General features: G+C 70.6%; 4 protein-coding genes across 4 annotated transcripts in view; 2 read left to right on the top strand and 2 right to left on the bottom strand.

Moving 5' to 3' along the window:
* LOC134428950 (SCO-spondin-like) overlaps positions 1-6849 on the bottom strand; it is a 32695-nt gene extending 25846 nt beyond the window's left edge. The window contains 15 exon segments of the mRNA XM_063176025.1: positions 293-482; positions 583-804; positions 1162-1334; positions 1698-1818; positions 2017-2155; positions 2715-2955; positions 3032-3383; positions 3804-3920; positions 4006-4091; positions 4174-4332; positions 4514-4616; positions 5074-5420; positions 5873-5955; positions 6025-6213; positions 6764-6849. Coding sequence (XP_063032095.1) covers positions 293-482; positions 583-804; positions 1162-1334; positions 1698-1818; positions 2017-2155; positions 2715-2955; positions 3032-3383; positions 3804-3920; positions 4006-4091; positions 4174-4332; positions 4514-4616; positions 5074-5420; positions 5873-5955; positions 6025-6213; positions 6764-6849 — 2608 coding nt within the window.
* Positions 6850-7965: 1116 nt separating this feature from the next.
* On the top strand, positions 7966-26751 carry LOC134428941 (uncharacterized). Its single transcript, XM_063176013.1, is given in 13 exon segments — positions 7966-8006; positions 8560-8619; positions 8720-8800; positions 9108-9553; positions 9555-10809; positions 11225-11347; positions 12385-13262; positions 15036-15202; positions 16671-17328; positions 21378-21659; positions 22504-22630; positions 23051-23164; positions 23702-26751. Coding segments are annotated over 12 exon segments (7209 nt in total). The 5' UTR covers positions 7966-8006; positions 8560-8591.
* On the top strand, positions 11635-14378 carry LRRC61 (leucine rich repeat containing 61). Its single transcript, XM_063165682.1, has 2 exons — positions 11635-11682; positions 12444-14378. The coding sequence occupies exons 1-2, from the start codon at positions 11635-11637 to the stop codon at positions 13308-13310; spliced, it is 915 nt and encodes a 304-aa protein (XP_063021752.1). The 3' UTR covers positions 13311-14378.
* On the bottom strand, positions 14564-17177 carry RARRES2 (retinoic acid receptor responder 2). Its single transcript, XM_063166333.1, is given in 6 exon segments — positions 14564-14724; positions 15032-15145; positions 15219-15242; positions 15244-15324; positions 15693-15794; positions 16980-17177. Coding segments are annotated over 5 exon segments (504 nt in total). The 5' UTR covers positions 17163-17177; the 3' UTR covers positions 14564-14724.
* Positions 26752-26784: the final 33 nt, after the last annotated feature.

The following is a 26784-nucleotide window of genomic DNA, read 5'->3' as shown; positions in this document are numbered from 1 at the left end:
CCATGGATCCCATCCCATCCCATGGATCCCATCCCACCCCATCCCATCCCATCCCACCCCCATTATCCCATGCCATCCCATGCCATCCCATGCCATCCCATGCCATGCCATGCCATCCCATGCCATCCCATCCCATCCCATGGATCCCATCCCATCCCATCCCATCCCATCCCATCCCATCCCATCCCATCCCATCCCATCCCATCCCATCCCATCCCATCCCATCCCATCCCATTCTCATCCCATGATCCCGTTATCCCACTATCCCGTTATCCCATGGATCCCATCGCACCGCAGAGGCTCCGGTTCCTCCACTCCAGCTCGGTTCCCTCCCGGGCGCATTCCCGGCCGTAGGCGCCCAGCGCGGGGCACAGGCACCGCTCCCATTCCCGTTCCCGTTCCCGTTCCCGGTCCAGGCAGGAGCACACGTCCCAGCGGCACAGCTCCAGGAACGGCTCCGGGTCCACGGCGCGGTGACACGGCTGTGCCGGAGGGGACACGGTCACAGCTGTCACGGCTGTACCCGAGGGGACACTGCCACACCGCGTCCCCCGTGCCCGCTGCCCCCGCGCCGGGGCTCACCTGGAAGGCCGGCCCCAGGAGCACGGCGCAGGCGGCCTCGGCGCGCTCCCGGCTCCCGGGGAAGCCGTCGCAGGGGTCGGCAATGCCGGGGCCCAGCGCCGGGCACGCTCCGGCCGCCCGGAAGGCGTTGGCGAAGGCGGCGACTCCCGGCTCCACGTCCCCCTCCGGCGTCGTGAACTCGTCGCGCTGGTCCCCGTTGAAGGTCCCGCAAAGCCCCCGCACCTGCCGGGAGCAGGGCAGAGCTCGGCAAAACCTCATTCCAGCGGCTCCATCCCAGATCCCAGCACAGCTCCATCCCAGCAGCTCCATCCCAGAGCCCGGCACAGCCCGGCACAGCCCCTTCCCAGCGGCTCCATCCCAGATCCCAGCACAGCCCCATCCCAGCAGCTCCATCCCAGAGCCCGGCACAGCCCCATCCAGCGGCTCCATCCCAGATCCCAGCACAGCCCGGCACAGCCCCATCCCAGCAGCTCCATCCCAGCAGCCCCATCCCAGCAGCTCCATCCCAGAGCCCGGCACAGCCCCATCCAGCGGCTCCGTCCCCCTGGCCCACCCGCGTCTCCCGGCGGTCCCGCTCACCGTGCCGGCCATGGCGGGCTGCAGGGTGATGAAGGTGTCGGGGGTGCCCAGGCCCCAGAGCAGGTGCCCGTCGGGCAGCTGCAGGTGCAGGAAGGCCGAGGACGCGCGGCGGATGCTCAGCCCGGCACCGGAGAAGGGCAGCGTCACCTCCCGCCCGGCCACTGTCACCTCCCCTGCGGGCGACAGCAGTGGCACCATGGGGCGGGCACCGCGGTGGCACCAGTGATGGGAACATCAGGGACAGGGACCGGAGTGGCTCCCGCTGCCACGGAGACTTGGGGAGAGGCGCTGGGATGTCACCCACTGCCATGGGGACAGGGGGATTGGCACAGGGATGAGACCACTGCCACAGGGACATTGGGGACAGGCACTGGGATGTCACCCACTGCCATGGGGACAGGGGGATTGGCACAGGGATGAGACCATTGCTACAAGGGACATTGGGGACAGGCACTGGGACGGCTGCCACAACACCATCAGGGCGTGGGGACAATGCCAGTCCTGGTCCGGGTCCCCGTCCTGTCCAGGTGCGTCACCTGTGCCGTGGAGCCGCGCCGTGGTGCGGTTGGTGGTGACGGTGAGGCTGCGGGGACAGCCCGGGTGGCTGTCACACGGCTCGTGCTCGGCTGTGATCAGCAGCCGCCCCGACACGAAGTCCTGGGGACAGAGACACGGTGACAACTCCGGGAGAGCCCTGCCACCACGGCCACCACCACGGCCACCTGCCCCCATCACCACCACGGACACTGCAGCCACCACGGCCACCTCCCCGCCACAAGCACAGCACCACGGCCACCGCCAGAGCGCGGCCCCGTCACCCCTGGGCCAGCCCCGATGTCCCCCGTGTCCCCTCACCTCCACCAGGGTGTGCGCGCACGTGGCCGGCAGGGAGAAGCGGCGGCGGTCGAAGGTGACAAAGTGACGTCCCCCCAGCACGGCGCACTCGGCCGGGCACCGCTGCTGCTCACAGCGCCAGCGGCCACCGTCGCACGTGCTGGGGACACCGGGGACACCGGGGACGCCGGTCAGGGGGGTGAGGGAGCTGAGGGAAGGGGGACACTGCGGGGCACCCCGTGGTAACGCAGGGACACCGAGGGGGACTCCAGGCTGGGGGGGACACCTGGAGCGGACCCCATGATGTGGGACACGTGGCAGGGGACACTGGGGGACATCACAGGGACCCTGGGATGAAGGAGGACACTCTACAGAGACCTCGGGGTGAGGGGACACCATAGAGGACACCAGGATGGGGGGGGACACGTGGCAGGGAACAGTAGAGGACATCACAGGGAACCTGGGATAAAGGGGGACACTCTACAGGGACCCGGGGGTGAGGGGACACCATGGAGGACACCAGGACAGGGGGGACAGTGCAAGGGGGACCTGGGATAAAGGGGGACACTCTACAGAGACCTCGGGGGTGAGGGGACACCATGGGGGTCACCAGGACGGGGGGGACACTCCAAAGGGGACCCTGGGGCTGCCCATCAGCGGAGTCGCCCCAGTGGGTGCCCCCAGCCCGGAGCCGCCGCTGTCCCCGCGGTGCCACCCACCATCGGTTGCAGCGCTGGCGGACGCTCTGGCCGGGCTCGTAGCGCTGCCGCCGGTGGTGGCAGGGGCAGGCGGCCGGGGGCACGCAGCGCGGGCCGTCCCGGGCCAGCCCCGGGCCGCACTCGCAGCCGCCGTGGCAGTGGCGCCGGCAGGGGCCCGGCTCGGCGCCGCCCGCGGTGACACAGGTGACAGGGCACAGCGACACGCAGTCCGAGAAGGGCTGCCCGGCCCCGCAGCGGCGCTCTGGAGACAGGCGACACCGCGGTGGCACCGGGGCACGGCGGGGAGGGGGCGGCGGGGGGACAGCCCCGGTTCCTACCGCAGAGGCCGGGGCGGCGCCAGGGCACGTGGAGCTGGCGGCGGGAGCACTCCCGGGAGTAGGCGGCGAACGTGGCACAGGCGGCGGCGGGAGCGGGACCGGGGGGACCGGGGGGACCGGGGAGTGACAGGGGATCAGGGGATGGCAGGGGATCAGGGGGTGACAGGGGATCGGGGGGTGACAGGGGATCGGGGGGTGGCAGGGGACCGGGAGGTGACAGGGTATCGGGGGGTGGCAGGGGATCGGGGGGTGACAGGGGATCGGGGGGTGACAGGGGATCAGGGGGTGACAGGGGGTCCCCGTCCCCGCACAGCAGTGCCACACACGCTGCATAGAACCCGCTGGGATCCACCTGGGGGGGAGCGGCAGTGAGGATCCTCAAAGACCCCCTAGAAGACACCAGAAGACCCCAGAACATCCCAGAAGACCCCAGGACATCCCAAGACCTCCCTCGGGATGAACCCCCTGGAGTTTCCCAGACCTCCCAGCCCCTCCCAGAACCCCCAGGACCCCCCAGGACTCCTGATGCCGTTGACCCCCTGGGATCCTGCAGAACCCCACGGGAAGTTCCCAAACTCCCCAGGACTCTCTGGAATCCCCTGGGACCCTCCCAAACCCCCCAAAAGCCCCCGGGACATCCCAGAACAACTCTGGGATCCCCCAGAACTCCCCGGAGCCCCCCGGTACTTCCCGTGACTTCATGGATCCCCCAGGACATTCCAGAGCCCCCCAGGCCCCCCCGGCCCCCCCAAGCCCCCCTGGCACCGCTGACCTCGCCGTGGCACTGCCGGAAGGGCTGGGCCAGCAGCCGCCCGCACGTGGCCACCGCCGCTGCCACCTGCCCCGGGCCACACCTGGGGCCACCCTCGGGCACGTCCCTGCACGGGGGCTGAGCCGGGGGTCCCTCAGCGCGGGGGCGACCCCCGGGGACCCCCAGAGGGCACGGGGTGTCACCCTGGCCCCCCCTCGGGTACCTCTGTGCTGGCCACCGGCACCTTCCAGGCGTTGGCAAAGGAGGCGGCAATGGCAGCGATGTCCCCATCAGGGAGCAGGAAGTCATCTGGGGGGGACACAGGCAGGGTGGGGACACGGGGGGTGTCACCCAGGCGGGGTGGGGGTGGCACTGGGCGTGTGGGACTCACCTGCGGGGTCGTCGGTGTAGGTGCCACAGAGCCCCCAGGTGCCACCGCGCAGCTCGGGCTCCACTGTCACTGTCACGGCCAGGTGTCCGTCCCAGGCCACCCGCACTCCCAGGCTGCTGGCCACGGCCACCCAGTCACCCGGCCAGGTGACGCCGAGCCCTGTGCACGGGGATGGGGATGGGGACAGGATGGGACAGGATTGGGTGGGATGGGGACAGGATGGGGACAGAGATTCTGGTGGTAGCTGGTTGGCCACCGTATCCTGGTGCTTCCAGATGGCACTGGGGCTCATCCCCACCCTGCCCCGGCCTGGTGGCCTTGGGGACCTTGGGGACCTCACCTTTGTGCAGGTAGGGGCGCCCCTCTGGCACTGCTGCCCCGTTCACCGACACATTCTGTCCCTGGGCCACCACCGTGTCTGTCCCGAAGGTCATGTGCAGCTCCTGTGGCAGGGGGGCGGCACTGGGACACTCAGGTGTGCCAGGGACAGCTGGGACACTCAGGTGTGACAGGGACAGTGGGCATGGGGATGGGACACTCACGTGTGCCATGGCCACCAGGGATGGACCCATGGCTGTGCCATCCCAAACCCCATCCCAGCCCCAAAGCCCATCCCAGCCCCAAAACCCATCCCAGCCCCAAAGCCCATTCCAGCTCCCATCCCAGCTGCCAGTCCCCATCCCAGTCCCCACCCCATCACACATCTCAGCTCCCAGCCCCATTCCCCCTCTGGGGACAGGAGCAGTGACCCAGGTGACCCATCCTGTCCGCCTTTCCAGTGTCTGTGTGTCTGACGGTGACATCCCAGGCACTGTCCCCCATCCCTGTCCCCACCATCCACCCCAGCCCCATTCCAGGCTGGCAGTGACTCTGAGTGCCCCCTCCCCATGCCCCCTGTACCCGTGGCTGTCCCAGGCCGATGGTGACGTCCCAGGTGCCGTCGGTGGCGCTGGCCAGGCTGTAGCGGCAGTTCCCGGTGACCCCGAAGTGCCGCCCGTCGAAGGTGCGGAACCGGGAGCCGGCCCAGGCCTGGCACGTGGCCGGGGGGCTGCGGTGGCGCGGGGAGCCCCCGTCCCCGCCCAGGGGCAGGCGGGTGCAGGGCAGGCAGGGCCCGCCGGTGTCCCCGCGCTGCCAGCTGTGTCCCCAGGGCTGCTGGCAGCACTCGGCGCGGCTCATGGCGCTGCCGTTGTGGCTGGCGCCGTCCTGGCACTGCCACGCGCTGAAACAGCGGCCCAGGGAGCCGGGGCCTGTGGGATGGGGACAGCGGGTGGCACCGAGGGGCACGGGGGATGGCATGGACCCCAGCACCCCTCCCAGCGCCCAGAGGGAATGGCACAGAGAGGGAATCACAACGGGAATGATGCGGTGGGAATGACGCTCATCCCAACTCCCATCCCGGCTCCCAGTTCCCATCCCAACACCAGTCCCTGGTCCCAGTTCCCATCCCAAATCCCATCCCAGCTCCCAGTTCCCATCCTAGCACCAGTCCCAGCTCCCAGTTCCCAAATTCCAGGTCCCAGCTCCCATCCCGGCTCCCAGTTCCCATCCCAACTCCCATGCCAGCTCCCAGTTCCCATCTCAGCTCCCAATTCCCATCCTGGTTCCCAGTTCCCATCCCAGCACCAGTCCCAGCTCCCAGTGGGAGTGACACGGCAGGGCTGTCCCCGGGTGCCACCCCCGTATCCCCCCCGTCGCTGACCCTCGGTGCAGCGGGCGCCGCTCCAGCCGGGACAGCAGCCGCGCTCCGTGCGGTTCCGCGCCACCGGCCGCACCTCCGGGGGGCTGCGGGGACAGCCCGGTGTGACGCAGCGTCCCGCGGCGTCACCCGGTGCCACACCCCCCCCGGCTCACCGGTAGATGTAGCAGAGGGCGGGCTCGGTGTCCCCGTCGGGGCTCCCGCGCTCCCGGCGCGTGCGGTCCCGGTCCAGGCGCCACCCGGCCAGGCTGTACTGGTACAAACTGGGACACGGCACCGCGGCCTCGCGCCGCGGCCTCACCTCCTCCCGCTCCGTCACCAGCACCGTCCGCTCGCACCAGCGCCTGCGGGCAGCCGCGGGATCCGCCGGGATCCGCCGGGATCCGCCCGGGATCCGCCGGGGATCCGCCGGGATCCACCCGGGACCCGCCAGCACCCAGCACAATCCCAGCTCCTGCCCAGCTCCCATCCCAGCTCCCAGCCTCCACGCAGGCACCCACCAGGGATCCATCCTGCCTTCTGGAACCCACCCCAGCTCCCACCCTGTTCCCACCCCAGATCCTGCCTCCCATTCCCAGCTCCCAACTCCCACTCCCAGTACCAGGCCCCGATCTCCATTCTGCACCTCCAATTCCCGGTTATCTTTCCCAGCTCCCAAACCCATTCCCAGTTTCCCATTCCCAGTTCCCAGTTCCCATTCCCCATTCCCATTCTCCATTTCCCATTCCCTGTTCCCCATTTCCTGTTCCCCATCCCCATTCCGCACTCCCATTCCCATTCCCATTCCCACCCCCATCCCCATTCCCATCCCCATCCCCATTCCCCATTCCCATTCACATTTCCATCCCCATTCCCATCCCCATCCCCATCCCCGTCCCCATTCCCGTTGCTCACCCCGTGGCCGCCCCCACGGCTGTCACCCACAGCACAGCGATGGCCGCCACCCTTGCGGTGACCCTCGGCCCCCCCACCGCGGCCATGGCCGATCCGGTGTCCCTGCAAAAGTGGGATCCAGGTGTCCCCATGGTCACAATTCCTGGGTGTCCTCCCGGCCAGGGGTCCAGCAGGGTCACCCCAATGTCACCCACCCCAATGTCACCCACCCCAATGTCACCCACCCCAGCGCCACTCACCGGCCCCAGCTCTGGCTCACCGGCCCCAGTGGCTCCGGGATTTATGGGAAGTCCCCAGAAGTGCCACCAGCTGTGGTGACGCCGATTGGGCACAGCTGGCACCTGGGGGGGGCCATGGTGACACCAGGGTGACATCTCCCCGTTTCCTGGGAGAAGGCAATGGCACGGGACATCCGGGATCCGGCACGGGGCACAGGGACACGGATGTGGCAGGACAGCGGGTCCTGCTCACGCTCAGTCCCCCGTGTCCCCTTGTGTCCTGTCTGTGTCCCCTGTAACCCTCCATGTCCCCACGTCCCTGTCGCGTGTCCCCTCGTGTCCTGTCTGTTTCCCCTGTACCCCACCTGTGTCCCCATGTCCCTGTCCTGTGTCCCCTCTTGTCTCCTGTGTCCTCCCAGCCCCATGTACCCTCACAGCCCGGTCCTGTGTTCTCCCACGTCCCCCCACACAGTGTCCTCCGTGTCCCCCCTGTGTCCCCCCCGTGTCCTCCGTGTCCCCCCTGTGTCCCCCCGTGCCCTCCATGTCCCCTCCATGCCCTTCGTGTGGCCGTTTCTATCCGGTGTCCTTGCCCATTGTTCTCCCCACGTCTCCCTGAGTGTCCCCAAGGCCTCTGGTGTCCCCCCTGTGTCCCTGTCCATGTACCCCCTGTGTCCCCCCTGTGTCCCTGTCCGTGTCCCCATGCCCCCCCATGCTGTCCCCAGCCCGGCCATGTCCGTGTCCGTGTCCGTGTCCCCCCTGTGTCCCTGTCCGTGTCCCCATGCCCCCCCCATGCTGTCCCCAGCCCAGCCGTGTCCGTGTCCGTGTCCGTGTCCCGCCCACGGGGCCCACGCGGTTCGGCGCAGGGGTGCGGACACACGGGGACACCGGGGGCACGCACGGGGGAGCGGGGGGGTGCGGGCACGGGGGGGGCGGTCCCGGCGGGGCGGGGGGACCGGCGGCCACCGCGGGGGGCGGGGCGCGGCGGCGGCGGCGCCGGTGGGGCCGGGGCAGCCCCGAGGCCGCGGGTACGGCGGGAGCGGGAGCGGAGCGGGATCGTGACCGGGAGCGGCACCGGGGGCGGCACCGGGGGCGGCAGGAAGGGCGGGGGGCCGGCGGGGAGGGGCAGGATGGGCGGGCGGGGACGGGAAGGGGACACGGAGGGGACAGCGGGGAACAAAAACGGCTCGGGGGGCGACCGAGGGGGGCCGGGGGTGCGGAAAGGGCTCGGGTGGGGGTACGGGGGGGCCCAGGGCGGACGGAGAGCGGGGCTGGGGCGGCCGTGAGCTCCTGGGGAACCAGGACGGGGACGCCGCTCCACGGGAACCCCTTGGAACACCCCAGAGCCCCCCGGAATCCCCCGAGAGACCCCCGGATCCCTGCGAACCCTGCTTGGCCCCCCTGAACCCCCCGGATTGCCCCCGAACCCCTCCAGACCCCCCGGACCCACCAGGCAGGACAGGAGAGTGTCCGCCCCCACCGTGCCCGGGGGTCCCGGGCATCCCGACCCCCCCGGCGGGCAGGGGGTCCCGAGCTCGGGTCTGGGGGGGCTCACCGCCTGCCCCCTCCCCCCTCCCGCAGGTCCCCCCGTGGCCAGGACGGAGCCGGAGGAGATGGAAGCGCCGGGATGCACCGGCTCAGGTGGGCACTGGGGGATTCGGGGGGGTCTCGGTGGGGTCCCGGGGGGCTCGGGGCCCCCCTGAGCCGGGAGGGACCTGTCTGTGGCTCTTTGTCCCCCCAGAATGGCTGGTGGTCCCCAAGGCGGAGGTGCCCCCCGAGGATGACAGGGATGATCCAGGGGAGCCAGAGCTGCACGACTCAGGTGAGGGACGGTCACAGCGGCAGTGCCAGGCGTGTCCCGGGAGCGCTGGGGCCACACGGTCACTGTCACCCTGTCCTGGGCCTGGTGGCAGCGCTGGGTCCCTGGGGCATGGTCACCATGTCCCCAGGGCCAGGGACTGTGCCCGGTCCTTGAAGTGACGGTCACCACGTTCCCAGTGCCGTTGGCCTAGGTGGTCACCGTGCCCGGTGCCAGTGGCAGCTCCACGTCATTGGATGGCAGCTCCCGTGTCCCGGTGGCTGTGCCAGGATATGCTGGCGTTGGCACGTCCCCTCCCGTGTCCCCGCAGGGCCGTGGCTGGTGCGGAAGGTGAAGGTGGAGGAGGAGGACGATGAGGCCGAGGCCTGGGCGGCCGCAGCCGGAACCGGGGCCCCGCTGGCGCCGCCGCCCCTGCCCGGCGCCTTCCCCCCCGAGCCCGCCGGGCCCCCGGGGATCGCCGGCGCCTGCAAGGCGGAGGAGCCGTGCCCCGAGGAGCTGGGCTACGGGGTGCTGCCGGCCTGGGGGCCGGGGCCGCACCTGGACAGCGTCGGGATCGCCTTCGGGATGGGCACCGGCACCGGCACGGGCGCGGGGATGAGCCCCGGCCCCGGGGGGCGCGGGCGCCGCTCGCAGCCCGGCCCGCGGCCCTTCTGCTGCCCGCAGTGCGGGAAGGCCTTCGGCAAGAAGGCGCACCTGACGCGGCACCTGCGGGTGCACACGGGCGAGCGGCCCTTCCCGTGCCCGCACTGCGGCCAGCCGCTTCCGCCAGCGCATCCACCTGCGCTCGCACCTGCGCACGCACACCGGCGAGCGGCCCTACCCCTGCCCGCGCTGCGCCCGCCGCTTCCGCAAGAAAACGCACCTGGACCGGCACCTGCGCACGCACACCGGGGAGCGGCCGCACCCCTGCCCGCGCTGCGCCCGCCGCTTCGCCCACCGCCAGCACCTGCTGCGCCACCTGCGCCTGCACGGGGACCCCGCCCCGGGCCACGGGCATGGGCATGGGCACGGGGATGGGCACGGCCCTGCCGAGGAGAAGCCGCTGCCCTGCCCGGGGTGTGAGATCAGCCTCGCCTGGAAGCAGAGCCCTGCTCCGCACCTGGGGCTGCACACGGGAGCGGTGCCGGGAGCTGGGAACGGACACCTGGATGAGCACGGGGACGGGGACGGCCCTGCCGAGGAGAATCTGCTCATTTGCCCCCAGTGTGGCACGGGCATCCCCTGGAAGCAGAGCTCGTCATCGCACCTGTGGCAGCACCTGGAGAGCCAAGCCCTCGGCTGTGCCCAGGACCCCCAGCACCCCCTGCAGCCCCCACAGGAGCCCGGGGCCCAGGACCCCCAGCACCCCGCACCGGTGCCCACAGCCGAGCCCCCCTTCGTGCAGGACCCCCAGCTCCTGCCACAGGTGCCCGGTGCCAATGGCGGCCGCGGCTGTGCCCAGGACCCCCCGCCCCTCCTGCAGCCCCCGCAGGCACCCGGTGCTCAGGACCACCAGCACCAGCCTCAGGTTCCTGGTGCCTACGACCACCAGCACCAGCCGCAGGTGCCCGGTGCCAAAAGCAGCCAGGGCCACGGCCAGGACCCCCAGGACGCCCCGCAGGTGCCCCCCGCCCAGCGCCCCTTCACGTGCCCCCAGTGCGGGCGCGGCTTCGGGCGCAAGGCGCACCTGGCGCGGCACCTGCTGGTGCACTCGGGCACGCGGCCCCACGCCTGCGCCCGCTGCGGCCGCCGCTTCAGCTCCAAGACCAACCTGGGCCGGCACCAGGCCGTGCACACGGGGCTGCGGCCGCACCACTGCGCCCGCTGCGGCCGCGGCTTCACCCGCAAAACGCACCTGGAGCGCCACGAGCGCACCCACGGCACGGGGACGGGCACAGGGATGGGCACGGGGATGGGCACGGGGATGGCGACGGAGACGGGCACCACCGGTGCGGGGATGGCCACGGCCACCACTGTCCCTGGCACCGGTGTCACTGGGTCCCAGCTGGGCTGGCCAGAGCCCCCCACCCTGTGCCCCTGAATGCCCACAGGTGTCAGGGGCTCCGGTGGATGCCGATGGTGAATCCCTGGCACTGCGGTGTCAGGAGGTGCTGGGAGGTGCCATGGACCCTGATGGCTGCCCGGGGATGTGCCAGGGCCCCCAGTGGCAGCCAGCGGCACATCCTGAGCACTGGGGTGTGCCAGGTTCCCCAGTGGCACATCCTGAGCACTGGGAAGGGCTGGGTTTCCCAGCGGCTGCCAGTGCTGCATCCTTGGCACTCTGCACCGAGCTGTGCCAGTGCCTGCAGCAGTGCCGGTGGTCACCCCTCAGCCCCTCACCCCTCACCTGCGCCGGTGCCACGTCCTGAGCGCCGGGATGTGCCGGGGGCCCCGGCAGGGGGATCCCACAGCATCCCAGAGGATCCCGGCCCATTCTGCCACCGGCAGCGGTGCAGGAGCAGCCCCTGAGCGATGTGGCCGGTGGCGCTGGAAAGCCCCCGGTGAGGGACGCGGGGGGACCCCCGGGCGGGGACGGGAGGGATGCCTCCCCATGGGCAGGGGGCGGCGGGGGTGAGGCCGCAGTGCCAATAAAGCCCCGTTTTTATGAAAATCTCCGGGAGGGGTGTTCCCCCCACGGGCAGGGGGCGGCGGGGGGCGTCCCGCAGTGCCAATAAAGCCCCGTTTTTATGGAAATCTCCGGGATCTCGGGCCCCGCACACGGGCCGGGGGCAGCGTGGGGCGGGAGAAGGGGGCGTGGCCCCGAAGGAGGCGTGGCCAAGCAAGGGGCGAGACGGGGGTGTGGCCTCGTGGTGGGAGGAATCTCGTCCCTATGGTAACGGGGGCGGGGTCTAATCCCCATGGCAACGGGGGGCGGGGCCTCGGGGGCCGCCGGGAGCCGCCGTGCGGTGAGAGCGGGGGGGGGGGGCAGGGGGGGTAGCGGGGATTTGGGGGGAATTTGGGGAATTTGGGGAATTTTGGGGGGCCTGGGGGGCGGAGAGGGGCGGGTGGAATGGAGGGCCTCGGGGGGGTTTACGGGGACACCACAAAAGGGTCTGGGAGCAGCGGGGAGGGAACGGGGGGGGATCTGTGGGGACGGGGCTGGATCCGGGAGCGCTGGGGTGTAACGGGGGCACCGACGGGGGGAATGGGGAGGTCTGGGGGCACCGGGGGGATGGAACACGGTGGGTCTGAGGGGTGTGGGGGTGAGGGCCGGTTGGGGTGTGGGGGCTCCCCGTGGGCTCTGGGGCTGTCCCTGTGCCCCAGGTTCACCCCAGTAATGACCCCCCGCGTGTCCCCCGACCACACTGATGGCCTTTGGGTCCTACCGGTGTCCCCAGCCCCCAAGACACCCCCACATGTTTCCCACAGATGTCTCTGCACCCCAGTGCCTGCCCAGATGTGTCCCACACGTGTCCCCACATCCCAGGATACCCCATAGCCAGCGTGTCCTTCCAGAGCATTCCCCAGTGCCACCCTCAGCCCCTTTCCCTGCTCGGGACCCCTCATGGGGATGGAGGGGCGTGGGGAGGAACAGGTGACACCCCCAGTCATGCCCCACGTGTGTCCCTGTGCCCCACTTGCACACTACACGTGTCCCCACACCCCAGGGCACCCCAAGGCCGCCCCGGTGGTCCCCGGTGCCACCCCAGCCCCGCTGTCCCCCCAGGACCTCCCCGCAGGGATGGAGGGGCGCGGGGAGGAGGCACCAGAGGAGCCGGAGGTGTCGGAGCCCTCAGAGGAGGAAGAGGAGGAGGAGGAGGAGGAGGAGGACGAAGGCTCCGGGGTGCGGGTGACGCCGGCGCTGCTCAAGGCCACGACGGGCGAGTTCTCGCTGGAGTCCATCCTGCTGCTGCGGCTGCGGGGCCGCGGCATCGCGCACCTGGGCTGCCTGGCCGACTGCTCCAACCTCGAGTGGCTGGACCTGTCGGGCAACGCCATCGCGGGGCTGGCGCCGCTGGCCGCGCTGCGCGCCCTGGCCGTGCTCAACCTGGCCGCCAACCGCGTGGCCAGCGTGGAGCCGCTGCGGGGCTGCCGCAGCCTGCGCCAGCTCAACCTGGCGGGCAACCGCCTGCGCAGCCTGCGCCAGCTGCGCTGCCTGCAGGGCCTGCGGCACCTGGAGAGCCTGCGCCTGCGGGACCCGCGCGGCGGCCTGGCCAACCCGCTGTGCGCCGCGCCGGCCTACCGCGCCGCGCTGGCCGCCATGCTGCCCGGCCTCAAGGCCATCGACGGGCAGCGCGTGGCGGGCCGCGGCAGCGAGCTCTTCCGCCTGTGCCGCGAGCTGGACGCGGCGCTGGACGGGGAGGGCGCGCCCGCCGCCGCCGCCGTGGCGCCCGCGGAGCCGCCGCAGCCCTGGGTGCGCGCCGGGTTCTGGGAGGCGCGGCCGGCGCGGCGCAGCGCCGTGCTGGAGGAGGCCACGCGGCAGCTGGGCCAGGCCCTGCGCGAGTGCCGCGAGCTCGGCCGCCGCGCCGACGACTCCATCGCGCAGGCACAGCGCGCCCTCGGCCGCCGCCAGCACGGCGACTTCGGGTTCTGAGCGCCGCGGGGACACGCGGGCTGGACACGGCCTTGGCTGGGCTGGGGAACGCAAAGGTGGGAATGGAGAACAGCCACAGCCCAGAGCCACCATCATCCGAGCCACAGGAGCCCAAAAACAGGGCCAGGAGAACTCCCAGAGAGTCACCCTCATCTGAGCCACAGGAGCCCAAAAATGGCAATGGAGAACCCCAAAGATGGCAATGGAGAACACCCAAAGATGGGAATGGAGAACACCCAAAGATGGGAATGGAGAACCCCCAGAGCCACCACAGGCCAAAGCCATCATCATCTGAGCCACACAACCCCAAAGATTGGAATGGAGAACCCCCAAAAATGGGAATGGAGAACCCCTAAAGATTGGAATGGAGGATCCTCAAAGATTGGAATGGAAAGCCCCCAAAATAGGAATGGAAAATCCCCAAAGATGGGAATGGAGAACCTCCAGAGCCACCACAGCCCAAAGCCACCATCATCTAAGCCACAGGACCCCAAAAACGGGGCCAGGAGAACCCCCAAAGCAACCATCATCTGAGCCACAGGACCCCAAAACCAGGGCCAGGAGAATCCCCAGAGCCACCACAGCCCAAAGCCACCATTGTCTGAGCCACAGGACCCTGAAAATGGGACCAGGAGAAAGAACTCCCAGAGCCACCACAGCCTGAGCTGTGGGACCCCGAAACCAGGGCTGGGACACCCCCAGAGCCAGCACCAGTCCAGATCCCTCATCCTCCCAAGTGTGAGACCCCAAGCCAGGGCTGGGAGCCCCTCAGTGCCACCCCTGCCCAGCTGCGTTTCCTTATCTGTGGGAGCCCAGAAATGGATCCAGGAAAGCCCCCAGAGCCCACAGTGTCACCCTGAGACCCCCAGAGCCACCACAAGCCTGTCTCCCTGCTCCTGTGAGCCCTGGGACCCCCACACTGGAGCTGGGGCACCCCCAGAGCCACCCCAGCCCAGCAGAGGATCCCCAGGGAGCACCAGAGCAGCCGTGGGGAGCCCAGCCTCGGCTGGGGCACGTGTTGGGGACAGGGCACGTGGTGGCACTGTGCATTAAACGTGTCCCACCCTCCAGTGTCCCTCTGTCCTGCCGCCTCAGGGGTCTCTCACCCATTGTGTCCCTGTCTTTCAGCCCTGGGGACAAGGGGTAACACAGGCAGTGGTGGCACGGAGCCCAGTGCCCACTGCCCACCCACCGTGTCCCCATCTCATCTCTGGGGACATTGGGGGGTGCCAGGTGAAATAAGAGCCACGAGAGCGGAGCCAGCGCTGGGTTTATTGGGGACAAGAGGGGACAGGCAGGAGGGGGGGACACATCCAGGACCCTCCTGGGTCGGAGGGGGCTGGGGGGTGACAAGCGGGGCAGGCGGTGGCAGCGTCCATCGGTGCCGTGGAGCCTGGAAAGGGACACGGAGGGGCTGTGGTGGGGTCAGTGTCCCCTGTTCCAGAGTGTCCATACCCACCCAGGGGACACGGAGGGGCTGAGATGGGGTCCCTGTGTCCCCTGTCCCCTGTCCCCGTACCCACCCAGGGGACACGGAGGGGCTGTGGTGGGGTCAGTGTCCCCTGTTCCAGAGTGTCCATACCCACCCAGGGGACACAGAGGGGCTGTGGTGGGCTCCCTGTGCCCCTTGTCCCGGGGTATCCATACCTACCTATGCCCAGGGGACACGGAGGGGCTGTGGTGGGCTCCCTGCGCCCCCTGCCCCCTGTCCCCGTACCCACCTAGGCCGGCAGCCCCCGGGAGAAGGCGAACATCCCGGGCAGGTACGGCGTGTCCCCCCCTCTGCCCGCCTCCTCCACCGCCCGGCACTCGGCCTCGTCCCGCTGCCGGATCTCCTGCGGGCACACAGGGGCTGGCACCGGCCGGGCACATGCCGGGGGGCACCGGGGGGCGTCGGGGACACCTCACCTTGGCCGCCAGGTGGTGGCTGGGGGCCGCAGTTGTGGTACTTGTCCAGCACCTTGGGCACGTCGCCGGTGTCGAACTTGTAGCAGGCCAGGCAGGTCGGCTTGCGCTGGGGACACCCGGGGATGTCACCCCCGGGAGCCCTGGGGACCCTCGGGCACCCACACCGTCCCCTCTGAGCCACCCACAGCACCCGGGTGGGGGGACAGGGGGCCTGGGGGAGTCCTGGGATGGGGACAAGGGAGAGGGGACACCCAGGGATGGGGGACGCCCAGGGATGGGCCCCAGGGGAAAAGGGACACCCCAGGTGCCCCAGGGGAGGAAGGACAGTCCCAAGACACGTCCCCAGGGAGGAGGGACACGCCGTGTGCCCCAGGGGTAAAAGGACAGCCCAGGACAGTCCCCGGGGAGGAGGGACAGCCCAGGACAGTCCCCGGGGAGGAGGGACACCTCAGGACATGTCCCCAGGTGCCTCACCCGGCTCTCCAGCACCCGGCAGTGCCGCTGCGGCGCTCGCTTCCGACACGTGGTCTGTGCCAGGCCCAGGCGGAGCTGCACAAAGGTCCCCGAAGGGTCCTCCTGGGGGAATAGGGGTGGCAGGGCGTGGCAGGGCACGGCAGGGCTCCCCAGAGGGATCCTGATCTCTGGGGGGACTCCCAAACCCCATAGACCCCCAGGGAATGCAGCCCCCAGCGAGACCCCAAACCCCAGGAGTGACCCAACCACCCCACAGGGACCCCAAATGCTGGGGGAGACCCTGAACCCCACAGATGCCAACCCCTGAGAGGGACCCCAAAGCTCCCACAGGAACCCCAAATCTCAGGCAGGACCCTGAACCCCGGGAGGGATCCTGAATGCTGGAAACCCTCAGGTAAACCCATCCCAGGAATGACCCCAGGGTGGCCCCAAGGTGGGCACGTGGCCCAGGGTGGGGGTCCCTGGAGTCCTGGCCCAGGGTGGGGGTCCCTAGAGTCCTGGCCCTCCCCAGACACGGGACAGTGTGCAGGGGCAGCCCGGGATGGCCCCGGCTCCGGGGGCACCGGGATCAGTTTGGATCTGTTAATGAATAACCGAGCTCAGCCCGGCCAGCAGGGCCGGTCCTGGGCACCCCGGGGCACCCTGCGCCCACCCCCTCCCTGTGGGACACCCGACCCCCTCCCCATTCCTGTGGCCATCCCGGACCCTGAACCCCAAATCCCAAATCCCAAACTCGCCTGCTGGACAATCCTGTTCATCTCCTGTTCCATCCAGGACACCCCAACACCCTCCCCAATCCTCTCTGTTCCCTCTGGGACACCTCAACCCTCTCTGTCCCTCCAGGACACCCCAATCCCCACCCCAACCCTCTCTCTGTCCCTCCAGGACACCCCAATCCCCTCCCCATTCCCATGGTCATACCGGACCCTGAACCCCGAATCCCAACCCCGAATCCTGTTGCCCCCATGCCCCCTCCAGGACCCCCACCCTGGACCCCCAATCCCCGATCCCAATCCCTGCTCTCCCCCTTGCTGTCCACCTCCCTGGTCTTGTGGACATCCTGAGCCCCCAGTCCCTGATCCCAACCCCAATCCTTGCTCAGTTCCTCGCTGACCCCCTCCCTGCCCCCGTGGCCACCCTGAGCCCCCAGTCCCCGATGCCAATCCCTGCCCACCCCTCGATGACCCTTTCACCGCTGTTCCCCCCCGGCCGCTCCATCCCCTCCCCGTTCCCGTTCCCGTTTCCCGCTCCCGGGCGCGGCTCCCGGTGCGCAGCGCCGTTACGGACCCGCTCGATGACCCCGTCCAGCTCCCGCTCCTTGAAGAGGAAGTGCACGTTGCTGCGCCCGTGGAAATACTCGAGCACGTCTCGCACCACGCGCCGCTGCAGCGGGGACTGCCCCGCGGCCGCCGCCAGGGCCAGCGCCAGGGCCAGCGCCAGCGGCAGCCACCGCCGCACCGGCAGCGCCATCCCGCCCGCCGCGGCCTCACCGATCGCACCGAGCCGCGGGCCGCTGGCGGCGGGCCGGCATGAGCCCATTTCCTGGGATCTGCCCCCAAATCCGCCCCCGGGACGGCCCCGTGGGTCACCCCCACCCCCGCCGCGGGGCGCGGGAGGAGGGGCCGCGGTGGGACCGGTGGGATAATGGGGTGGGATGGGATGTGATAATGGGGTGGGATAATGGGGTGGGATAATGGAATGGGATAGCGGGGTGGGATGGGATCAGTGGGATGGGATAGATCCCGGGAATGGCGTCATGGGCTGCTGGGAATGCCATCCTGCCCTGGGAGCGCCCTGCGGCCCCGGGAACGGCTCCTGCTCCCCGGGAACGGCTCCTGATCCCCGGCAAGGGCTCCTGATTCCCGGGAACGGCTTCTGCCCCCCGGGAACGGCTCCTGCCCCCCGGGAACGGCTCCTGATCCCCGGGAATGGGATCCTGCCCCTCGGGAACGGCTCCTGATCCCCGGGAATGGGATCCTGCCCCTCGGGAACGGCTCCTGATCCCCGGGAATGGGTCCTGCCCCCCGGGAATGGGATCCTGCCCCCCGGGAAGGGGTCCTGCCCCCCGGGAATGGGATCCTGCCCCCCGGGAACGGCTCCTGATCCCTGGGAAGGGCTCCTGCCCCCGGGAACGGCTCCTGATCCCCGGGAACGGCTCCTGCCCCCCGGGAATGGGATCCTGCCCCCCGGGAACGGCTCCTGATCCCCGGGAACGGCTCCTGATCCCCGGGAAGGGGTCCTGCCTCCCGGGAATGGGCTTCAGTCCTCTGGGAACACCCTGCAGCCCCGGGAACGGCTCCTGATCCCCGGGAACGGTTTCTGCCCCCCGGGAACGGCTCCTGATCCCCGGGAATGGGCTTCAGTCCTCTAGGAACACCCTACAGCCCCGGGAACGGCTCCTGATCCCCGGGAACGGCTCCTGATCCCCGGGAATGGCTCCTGGGAACAACCTCCAGTTCCCCAGGGGTGGCTTCGTGTCCCATCGCGAGTGTTGTCATGTCCCACCGGGAGTCACATCCTGCCCCCGGGAACGGGCTCCTGTCCCCCGGGAACGGGCTTCAGTCCTCTGGGAACACCCTGCAGCCCCGGGAACAGCTCCTGCTCCCCGGGAATGTGCTCCAGACCCTGGGAACAGCCTCCCGCTCTTCCCGGCCGTCCTGGTCCGGGTGTCCCCTCCCGGCAGCAGGACTGGGGGGAGAGGGAGGTGCTGACGGCCGGGGCATGGGGTGGGGGCGATATCCGGAGGTGGGGGGGGGGGGGGCACCGAGGAGCGCCAGGGGGTGCGGCTGGCACGGGGGGGCACCGGGGGACACCGGGGCTGTGCTGGGGGACGGTGGGGGACGCTGTGGGGCTCTGGAACTTACTGGGAGGAACTGGAGACACTGGGGCTGTACTGGGGGACACGGGGGGATGCTGGGGACACTGGAGCTGCACTGGAGGACACTAAGGGACAGTGGGGGGACACTCGGGACACTGGGGCTGTACTGGGGGACACAAAGAGATAGCGGGGGGACACTCAGGACACTGGGGCTGTACTGGGGGACACTAAGGGATAGCGGGGGGGCACTTGGGACACTGGGGCTGTACTGGGGGACACTAAGGGATAGTGGGGGGACACTCGGGACACTGGGGCTGTACTGGGGGACACTAAGGGATAGTGGGGGGACACTCGGGACACTGGGGCTGTACTGGGGGACACTGGAGACACTGGGGAACGCTGGGAGACACCGGGGCTGTACTGGGAGACACTAAGGGGTAGTGGGGGGACACTCGGGACACTGGGGCTGTACTGGAGGACACTGGAGACACTGGGGAACACTGGGAGACACCGGGGCTGTACTGGGAGACACTAAGGGATAGCGGGGGGACACTCGGGCTGTACTGGGGGACACTAAGGGATAGCGGGGGGACACTCGGGACACTGGGGCTGTACTGGAGGACACTGGGGACACCGGGGGACACTGGGGGACACTGGGGGGGCGGGGTCTCTCCGGCCCCTCCCATCCCCTGTCCCATGGCGCCGCTAGGGGGCGCTGCCCCCGGTCCCGCCCCCCGACCCGGAACGGGGCGCGGCCGGACGCGGCCGTGGCTGACACCATGACGTCAGCGGCGCGCTGACGTAACCGCGCGCGTGACGTCACCGCGCGGCGGGGCAGCGGCCGCCCGTGAGTTTCCCGGGGAGGGTCCCGGGGGTCGCGGTCACGTGGCCCGGGAGGGGAGGGGGCACGGTCCGGGGTCTCTGGGGGCTCAGGGTGAGTCTGGGGGGGCTCGGGGGTCCCAGGGTGTGCTTGGAGCTGCCGGAGTCTCGAGGGGGGGGACGCCCGTGGCAGCGGCGGGTCCGGGGGTCCCGCGGGAGGGAGCCGGTGCTGGGGCGCACGGGGCTCACTGCGAAGCCCCCGAGGCGCGGCCGGCACCGGAGGGAGCCGGGATCGCCGGGAGCTGCCGCGGGAGCCGCCGGGCCCGGGGGAGCGCGGCCCGGTGTGCCCGAGGCCGTTCCCGGCTCCCGGGGCTGTTCCCGGGGCCGTTCCCGCGGCCGTTCCCGGCTGGTGCGGTGATTGCACGCCGCGGCTCCTCCCGAGCCCCAGGGGTTCTTCCTGACTGCCGAGGCGAGGCTGTGCCGGGGCTGTTCCCAACGCCCGGGGCCATTCCAGCCAGGAGGATGCTGTGCCGGGGCTATTCCCGGCGCCCGGGGCTATTCCGGCTCTCTCGGGGCTATTCCCGGTTCTCTCGGGGCTATTCCGGCTCTCCCGGGGCTATTCCCGGCTCTCCCGGGGCTATTCCCGGCTCTCCCGGGGCTATTCCCGGCTCTCCCGGGGCTATTCTCGGCTCTCCCGGGGCTATTCCCGGCTCTCCCGGGGCTATTCCCGGTTCTCCCGGGGCTATTCCCGGTTCTCCCGGGGCTATTCCCGCTCTCGGGGCTATTCCGGCTCTCCCGGGGCTATTCCCGGTTCTCTCGGGGCTATTCCGGCTCTCCCGGGGCTATTCCCGGCTCTCCCTGGGCTATTCCCGGTTCTCCCTGGGCTATTCCCGGTTCTCCCTGGGCTATTCCCGCTCTCGGGGCTATTCCCGGTTCTCTCGGGGCTATTCCCGGTTCTCTCGGGGCTATTCCGACTCTCCCGGGGCTATTCCCGGCTCTCCCGGGGCCATTCCCGGCTCTCCCGGGGCTATTCTCGGCTGTCCCGGGGCTATTCCCGCTCTCGGGGCTATTCCGGCTCTCCCGGGGCTATTCCCGGTTCTCTCGGGGCTATTCCGGCTCTCCCGGGGCTATTCCCGGCTCTCCCTGGGCTATTCCCGGTTCTCCCTGGGCTATTCCCGCTCTCGGGGCTATTCCGGCTCTCCCGGGGCTATTCCCGGTTCTCTCGCGGCTATTCCGACTCTCCCGGGGCTATTCCCGGCTCTCCCGGGGCTATTCCCGGCTCTCCCGGGGCTATTCCCGGCTCTCCCGGGGCTATTCCCGGCTCTCCCGGGGCTATTCTCGGCTCCCGGGGCTATTCCCGGTTCTCTCGGGGCTATTCCCGGTTCTCTCGGGGCTATTCCCGGTTCTCTCGGGGCTATTCCCGGCTCTCCCGGGGCTATTCCCGGGTCTCCCGGGGCCATTCCCGGGTCTCCCGGGGCTATTCTCGGCTGTCCCGGGGCTATTCCCGCTCTCGGGGCTATTCCGGCTCTCCCGGGGCTATTCCCGGTTGTCTCGCGGCTATTCCGACTCTCCCGGGGCTATTCCCGGCTCTCCCGGGACTATTCCCGGTTCTCTCGGGGCCATTCCCGGCTCTCCCTGGGCTATTCTCGGCTCCCGGGGCTATTCCCGGCTCTCCCGGGGCCATTCCCGGTTCTCCCTGGGCTATTCCCGCTCTCGGGGCCATTCCCGGTTCTCCCTGGGCTATTCCCGCTCTCGGGGCCATTGCCGGCTCCCGGGGCTATTCCCGGCTCTCCCGGGGCCGTTCCCAGCTCTCCCGGGGCTATTCCCGTCTCCCGGGGCCGTTCCCGGCTGGACAAGCCGATGCTGTGCCGGGGCCGTTCCCTGCTGCCGCTGCCATCCCATCGGATCCCACCCCATTATCCCGTCCCATCCCATCCATCCCATCCCATCCCAGCCCGAACTACAACTCCCAGCGCTCCCGGCTCTCGCCGCTCACAGCCGGATCCGGCCCCGCTCGGCGCCTTCCGCACCCCAAATTCCGGGGGGAGGAGGAGGAGGACGGGGACGGGGGGGCCGAGGCCGCCGGAGCCGCTCCGGGACCGCCGCGCTGCTCGGGCCCGGTTCCGCCGCCCCTCCGGCGCCACCCCCGCGCCATCCCCGCTCTCAGCGCGGCTCTCCCGCTCTCGCAGGACCCGCCGCGGCCATTTGAGGGACTCGGTGGCGGAAGGAGGCCGGGAAGGGCCGCGGAGCCGCGGGAAGGAGCCCCGAGGAGCCGGAGCGGCCGCAGGGCGCGGGAAGGGGCCGCGATGTCGGCGGGGGGAGCGCCCCAGGTACGCGGGGGTTCGGGGGAGCTCCCGGGGGATCCCCGCTCCTGCTCCCCCCGCGGCCTTGGGGGGGTTCCGGGGGGATCCCCGGGGCTTTTCCGAGGGGTTTTTCCCCAACCCCTGGGACCCCCGGCAGTTTATCCGGGAAATGGGCGCGTTGGGGGCCGCACCCCCTCCCTGCGGAGCTACGGGGGTTGGGGACACGAGAGGGACCCGGGAGGGACCGGGGGACCGGAGGGGTTCGGTGTGCCCGGAGAAGCGGGACTGGCTCCTCGGGACAGGTTCCTCCCTCGGTGCGTGTCCCGGCTGGAAAAGGAGCTGGTTTGGGGGGTGGGCAGTGGGGACGGGGGGGACAGGGTCGGGTTTGGGGGTCGGGGATCTGGTCTGGAGGAGCAGGGATGGGCATCTCTTTTGGGGGAACAAGGATCTTGTTTGGGGTGTAGGGATCTGCTGGAGCAGCAGGGATTTGGTTTGTGGGGTGGAGATGTAAATTGGGGGGAGCAGGGATTTGGTTTGGGAGGGTGGGGGTGTGATTTGGGGGAGCAGGGGTTTGGTTTGGGTAGCGGGGATTTGGTTTGGGGGAGTGGGGATATAATTTGGGGGAGCAGGGGTCTGGTTTGGGGGCATGGGGATGAGATTTGGGGGAGCAGGGGTCTGGTTTGGGGGCATGGGAATGCGATTTGGGGGAGCAGAGGTCTGGTTTGGGGAGCAGGGATGGGGGCTCCATCCTGGAGTGAGGACCCTCATATTTGGGATGCAGGAATAGGGGCACAATCCCTGTCCTCGGCCTGTGGCCAAACGCAGGGAAAAGTCCCCAAACACCCCAAAATGACCCCAAAATGCCGCTGAGCCGCTGCCCCCTCCCCAGCCCGCCCACGCCCTGGATCTGCTCCCGTATTCGCGGCTGAGCCCGGCGCCACGGGCCGGATCCCAGCTGGATGCTGTGGGCGCCGAGATCCCCTCGGATCCCTGCACAGGTGAGGGGAGGGTGGGACACCTGGGATAGGGGCTGGGGTGGGATTTTCCACACAGAGCTCTGTGCATTTTTGTGGGGACTTTGAACTGGGATGATGAAAGCGTTCTGGGGATTCCCGGGGCTGGGAGAGGCTGCAGGGAAAGCCCAGAGCCCAGGATGGCTCCGTCCCAGGTCCCAGCCCAGGATGGCTCCGTCCCAGCCCACCTGGAGCCGGTTCCCAAGGAGCGGCTCCATCCCCTGTGCCAGAGCCTGGTTCTCTCGGGATCAGCCCGGTTCTCCCGGGATCAGCCCGGTTCTCCCGGGATCAGCCCGGCTGTCCCGGGATCAGCCCGGCTCTCCTGGGATTAGCCCGGCTCTCCCGGGATCAGCCCGGTCCCAGCCGCGCCGGGGGTCCCGATGGCACTGCCCCGTGTCCCCCCAGGGTACCGGTTCTTTAAGCCGGGGGGTTTGTTCGGCATGAAGCCGCCGGAGGAGCCGTTCGGAGCCGCGCGGACGGGCCCGGAGGAGTCCAAGGCCCTGGGCAGCCCCTGCGCTGGTGAGTCCGGATCTGGGGGAGCAGTGGGACTGGGGGGCTCAGGGGAAAAGGTGAGATGGGATTCTTTGGGGGTGTTCTGGGCCAGTTTAGAACTTTTTGGGGCCAGTTAGAGGTTTTTCTGAGCCAGTGCAAAGACCTTTTTCAGCCATTTTGGGCCAGTTTTCAGCCATTTTGGCGCTATCCTAGGCCAGTTCACAGCTAGTCATGACCAATATGTGGTAATTCTGAGCCACTTCGTGGCCATTGCGGGCCAGTTTTGAGAGCCAGTTTTGGCCATTTTAGACCACTTTTTGCCATTCTGAGCCAGTTTGGACAATTTTGGACCTGCGTGTCACAAACTGGGGATTTGGGGGCCCTTTGGGGTGTCACACATCAGGAGAGGCTTAGAGAGTTGAGGCCCTTTGGGGTGTCCCACGTCCCCGTGGTTCAGCAGTGAGGGCCCCCATGGTTCAGGGGGGCTGGGCCCGGGTCCTCCCCACTCGGGACAGCCTGGAGTTCTGCGGGAGCCGGGCTGACCCCGGGCTCTCTCCGGTGCAGTGGAGCCCGGGCGGGTGAGCAAGGTGGAGCCCGAGGAGAAGCCCGGGATTGGCGCCGGCTCCCTGGAGCTGTTCCCGGCCGCCGCGGGCGGCAGCTCCGGCCGCTGGTTCCCCGGCGGGCAGCGCGGCCCCGAGCCCCCCCGGGACCCCCCTGCCCCCCGCGCCGGCTGCTGGGGGGCCCAGGGGGGCGTCCCCGGCCCCTTCCGCTGCGCCCAGTGCGGGAAGGGCTTCCGGCAGAAGCAGAGCCTGGTGACGCACGAGCGCATCCACACCGGGGAGAAGCCGTTCCGCTGCGGGGACTGCGGCAAGAGCTTCAGCCAGCGGCCCAACCTGCTGACGCACCGGCGCGTGCACACGGGCGAGCGGCCCTTCCCCTGCGCCCAGTGCGGCAAGAGCTTCTCGCAGAAGGCCAACCTGCTGGCGCACCAGCGCATCCACGGCGCCCACCCCGAGGAGGGCAAGGCGCGGGCGCGGGCGCCGGCGCGGGGCTGCCCCGAGGACGCGCCCTTCGTGTGCCCCGAGTGCGGCAAGAGCTTCCGGCAGAAGCCCAACCTGATCACGCACCGGCGCATCCACACGGGCGAGCGGCCCTTCTCCTGCTTCCTGTGCGGCCGCAGCTTCAACCAGAAAACCAACCTGGTGACGCACTACCGGGTGCACACAGGTGAGCGGCCCTTCGCCTGCGCCCAGTGCGGCAAGCGCTTCACCCAGAAAACCAACCTGGTCACGCACCAGAGCACCCACACCGACCTGCGCCCCTTCCCCTGCGCCCAGTGCCACAAGTGCTTCAAGGACAAGGTGTCCCTCAAGGCCCACCAGAAGACGCACATCCCCCGCCAGCGCCGCTGCCCCGCGCGCGGCCCGGCCCCTGCCGCGCCCTTTGGGGCCGCGCCCGCCCTGCTGCCCCCCGCGCCCGCCCCGCAGGACCCCGCGCCCTTCGCCCCGCTCCCGCCCGCCCCCAAGCTCCCCGAGGGCGCCGCCGAGCTCTTCCCGTGCCCCGACAAGGGCTTCCCGCCCCCGCCCCCGGCCGAGCCCTCCTTCCCCTGCGCCCACTGCGGCGACGGCTTCTGCCCCAAGGTGCCCCTGCTGCGGCCCCCCGAGGCGCCCGCCGCGCCCTTCGCGCCCGGCCCGCCCCTCCTGGGGCCCCTGGGGGCGCAGCCGGGCCCGGGCGAGGCCGTGCTCTCCCCGGAAAAGCCCTTCATCTGCAATCAGTGCGGCAACAGCTTCGGGCTCTGGCTCGCCCTCGTCGCCCACCAGAAGAGCCACGCGGGGCACAAGCCGTGCCCTGGCGCCCCCCCCGCGGAGCCGGGCGCCGAGCAGCCCCCCGGGTCCCCCCCGGGGCCGCGGGCGGGCGAGGGCCGGCCCTGGCCGTGCCCCGAGTGCGGGCGGGGCCTGGCGCAGTGCGAGCGGGCGCCGCGGCACGGGGGGCACGGGGGGCACGGCGCCGGCGGGCGCGGCCCCTTCCGCTGCGACACCTGCGGCAAGCGCTTCAGCCTCAAAACCAACCTGGCCACCCACCAGCGCATCCACACAGGTGAGCGGCCCTTCACCTGCGGCGTCTGCGGCCGCCGCTTCAACCAGAAGGGCAACCTGGTGACGCACTACCGGGTGCACACGGGCGAGCGCCCCTTCGCCTGCGCCCAGTGCGGGAAGCGCTTCGCCCAGAAGCCCAACCTGCTGGCACACCAGAAGACGCACCTGGGCCGCCAGCCCTTCACCTGCCTCGAGTGCCCCAAGCGCTTCAAGAGCAAACTGTCCCTGCGGGTGCACCAGCGCGTGCACACCGGGACCCCCGGCGCGGCCCCCGGCACCCTGGACCCCGCCGGGAGCCCCTTCCCCTGCGGGCTCTGCGGGGAGGCCTGCGCAGAGCACGGGGGGCTCCGGCCGGGCCTCGGCGGCGCCGAGCGGCCGCACACCTGCGCCGAGCAGCTGCACACCTGCGCCAAGTGTCCCCACGGCTGCGCCGAGCGTCCCCACGCTTGTGCTGAGCGTCCCCACGGCTGCGCTGAGCGGCTCCACACCTGCGCCGAGCAGCGCCGCACCTGTGCCGAGCACCCCCACGCCTGTGCGGAGCATCCTCACACCTGTACGGAACATCCTCACACCTGTACGGAGCATCCCCACGCCTGTGCGGAGCATCCTCACGCCTGTGAGCGGCCCCACACCTGCGGGCAGCCGCAGCCACAGCCCTGCCCCGAGCGGCCGCACCCCTGCGCTGAGTGTCCCCACCCCTGCGAGCAGCCCCACGCCTGCCCCAAGCGGCCCCACGCGTGTGAGCAGCCCCACGCCTGCGCCGAGTGTCCCCGCGGCTGCGCCGAGCATCCTCGCACCTGTGCCGAGCATCCCCACCCCTGCGAGCGGCCCCACCCCTGCGCCGAGCGGCCCCACGGCTGCCCCGAGCAGCCCCACGGCTGCGCCGAGTGTCCCCACGCGTGCTCTGAGTGTCCCCACGGCTGCGCCGCCGAGCGGCCCCACGCCTGCGCCGAGTGCGGGAAGCGCTTCCGGCAGAAGGTGAACCTGGCCGTGCACCTGCGGACGCACACCGGGGAGCGGCCGTTCCGCTGCACCGACTGCGGCAAGGGCTTCAGCCAGAAGGCTCACCTGCTGCGGCATCGCCGCACCCACGGCGCCGGCCTGGCCGCGCCCTGCGCCGCCGGCGACCCCCTGGCCAAGGGCCCCGAGCCCCCCGCGCTGCTGCTGCCGCCCTGCTCCCGTGGGGCGCCCCCGGCGCGCCCCGACAGCCCCTCGGGCGCCGCCGACATCCTCCTGCAGCTGATGCAGGACGAGCCCCCGCCCGGCCCCGGCGCCGCCCCGGCCCCCGTGCCCCCCTGTAAGTGCCCCGGGGGCGGCCCGAGCCCCCGCGCGCCGGGGCTGCCCCCGCCGTGCTGCTGCGCCGCCTGCCTGGCCCCCCGCCCTCCCGAGCCCCCTCGCGGGCAGCTCTGGGCCAAGGCCGGCGGCTGCGCCCGCGCCTTCGACGAGAAGAGAGTGCCGGGAGCGCCGGAGCGCGAGTGCGGCGAGGAGAAACCGGCGCCGTGCCCCGGCTGCCTGTGAGCCCCGGGAGCCCCGGCCGCCTGCGACCCCCAC

The sequence above is a fragment of the Melospiza melodia genome, chromosome 1 (genome assembly GCF_035770615.1).
Source record: "Melospiza melodia melodia isolate bMelMel2 chromosome 1, bMelMel2.pri, whole genome shotgun sequence".
Taxonomy (NCBI): Eukaryota; Metazoa; Chordata; class Aves; order Passeriformes; family Passerellidae; genus Melospiza; species Melospiza melodia.
The sequence above is the reverse complement of the archived record's forward strand: the minus strand, read 5'-3'. Positions and strand labels throughout refer to the sequence as shown.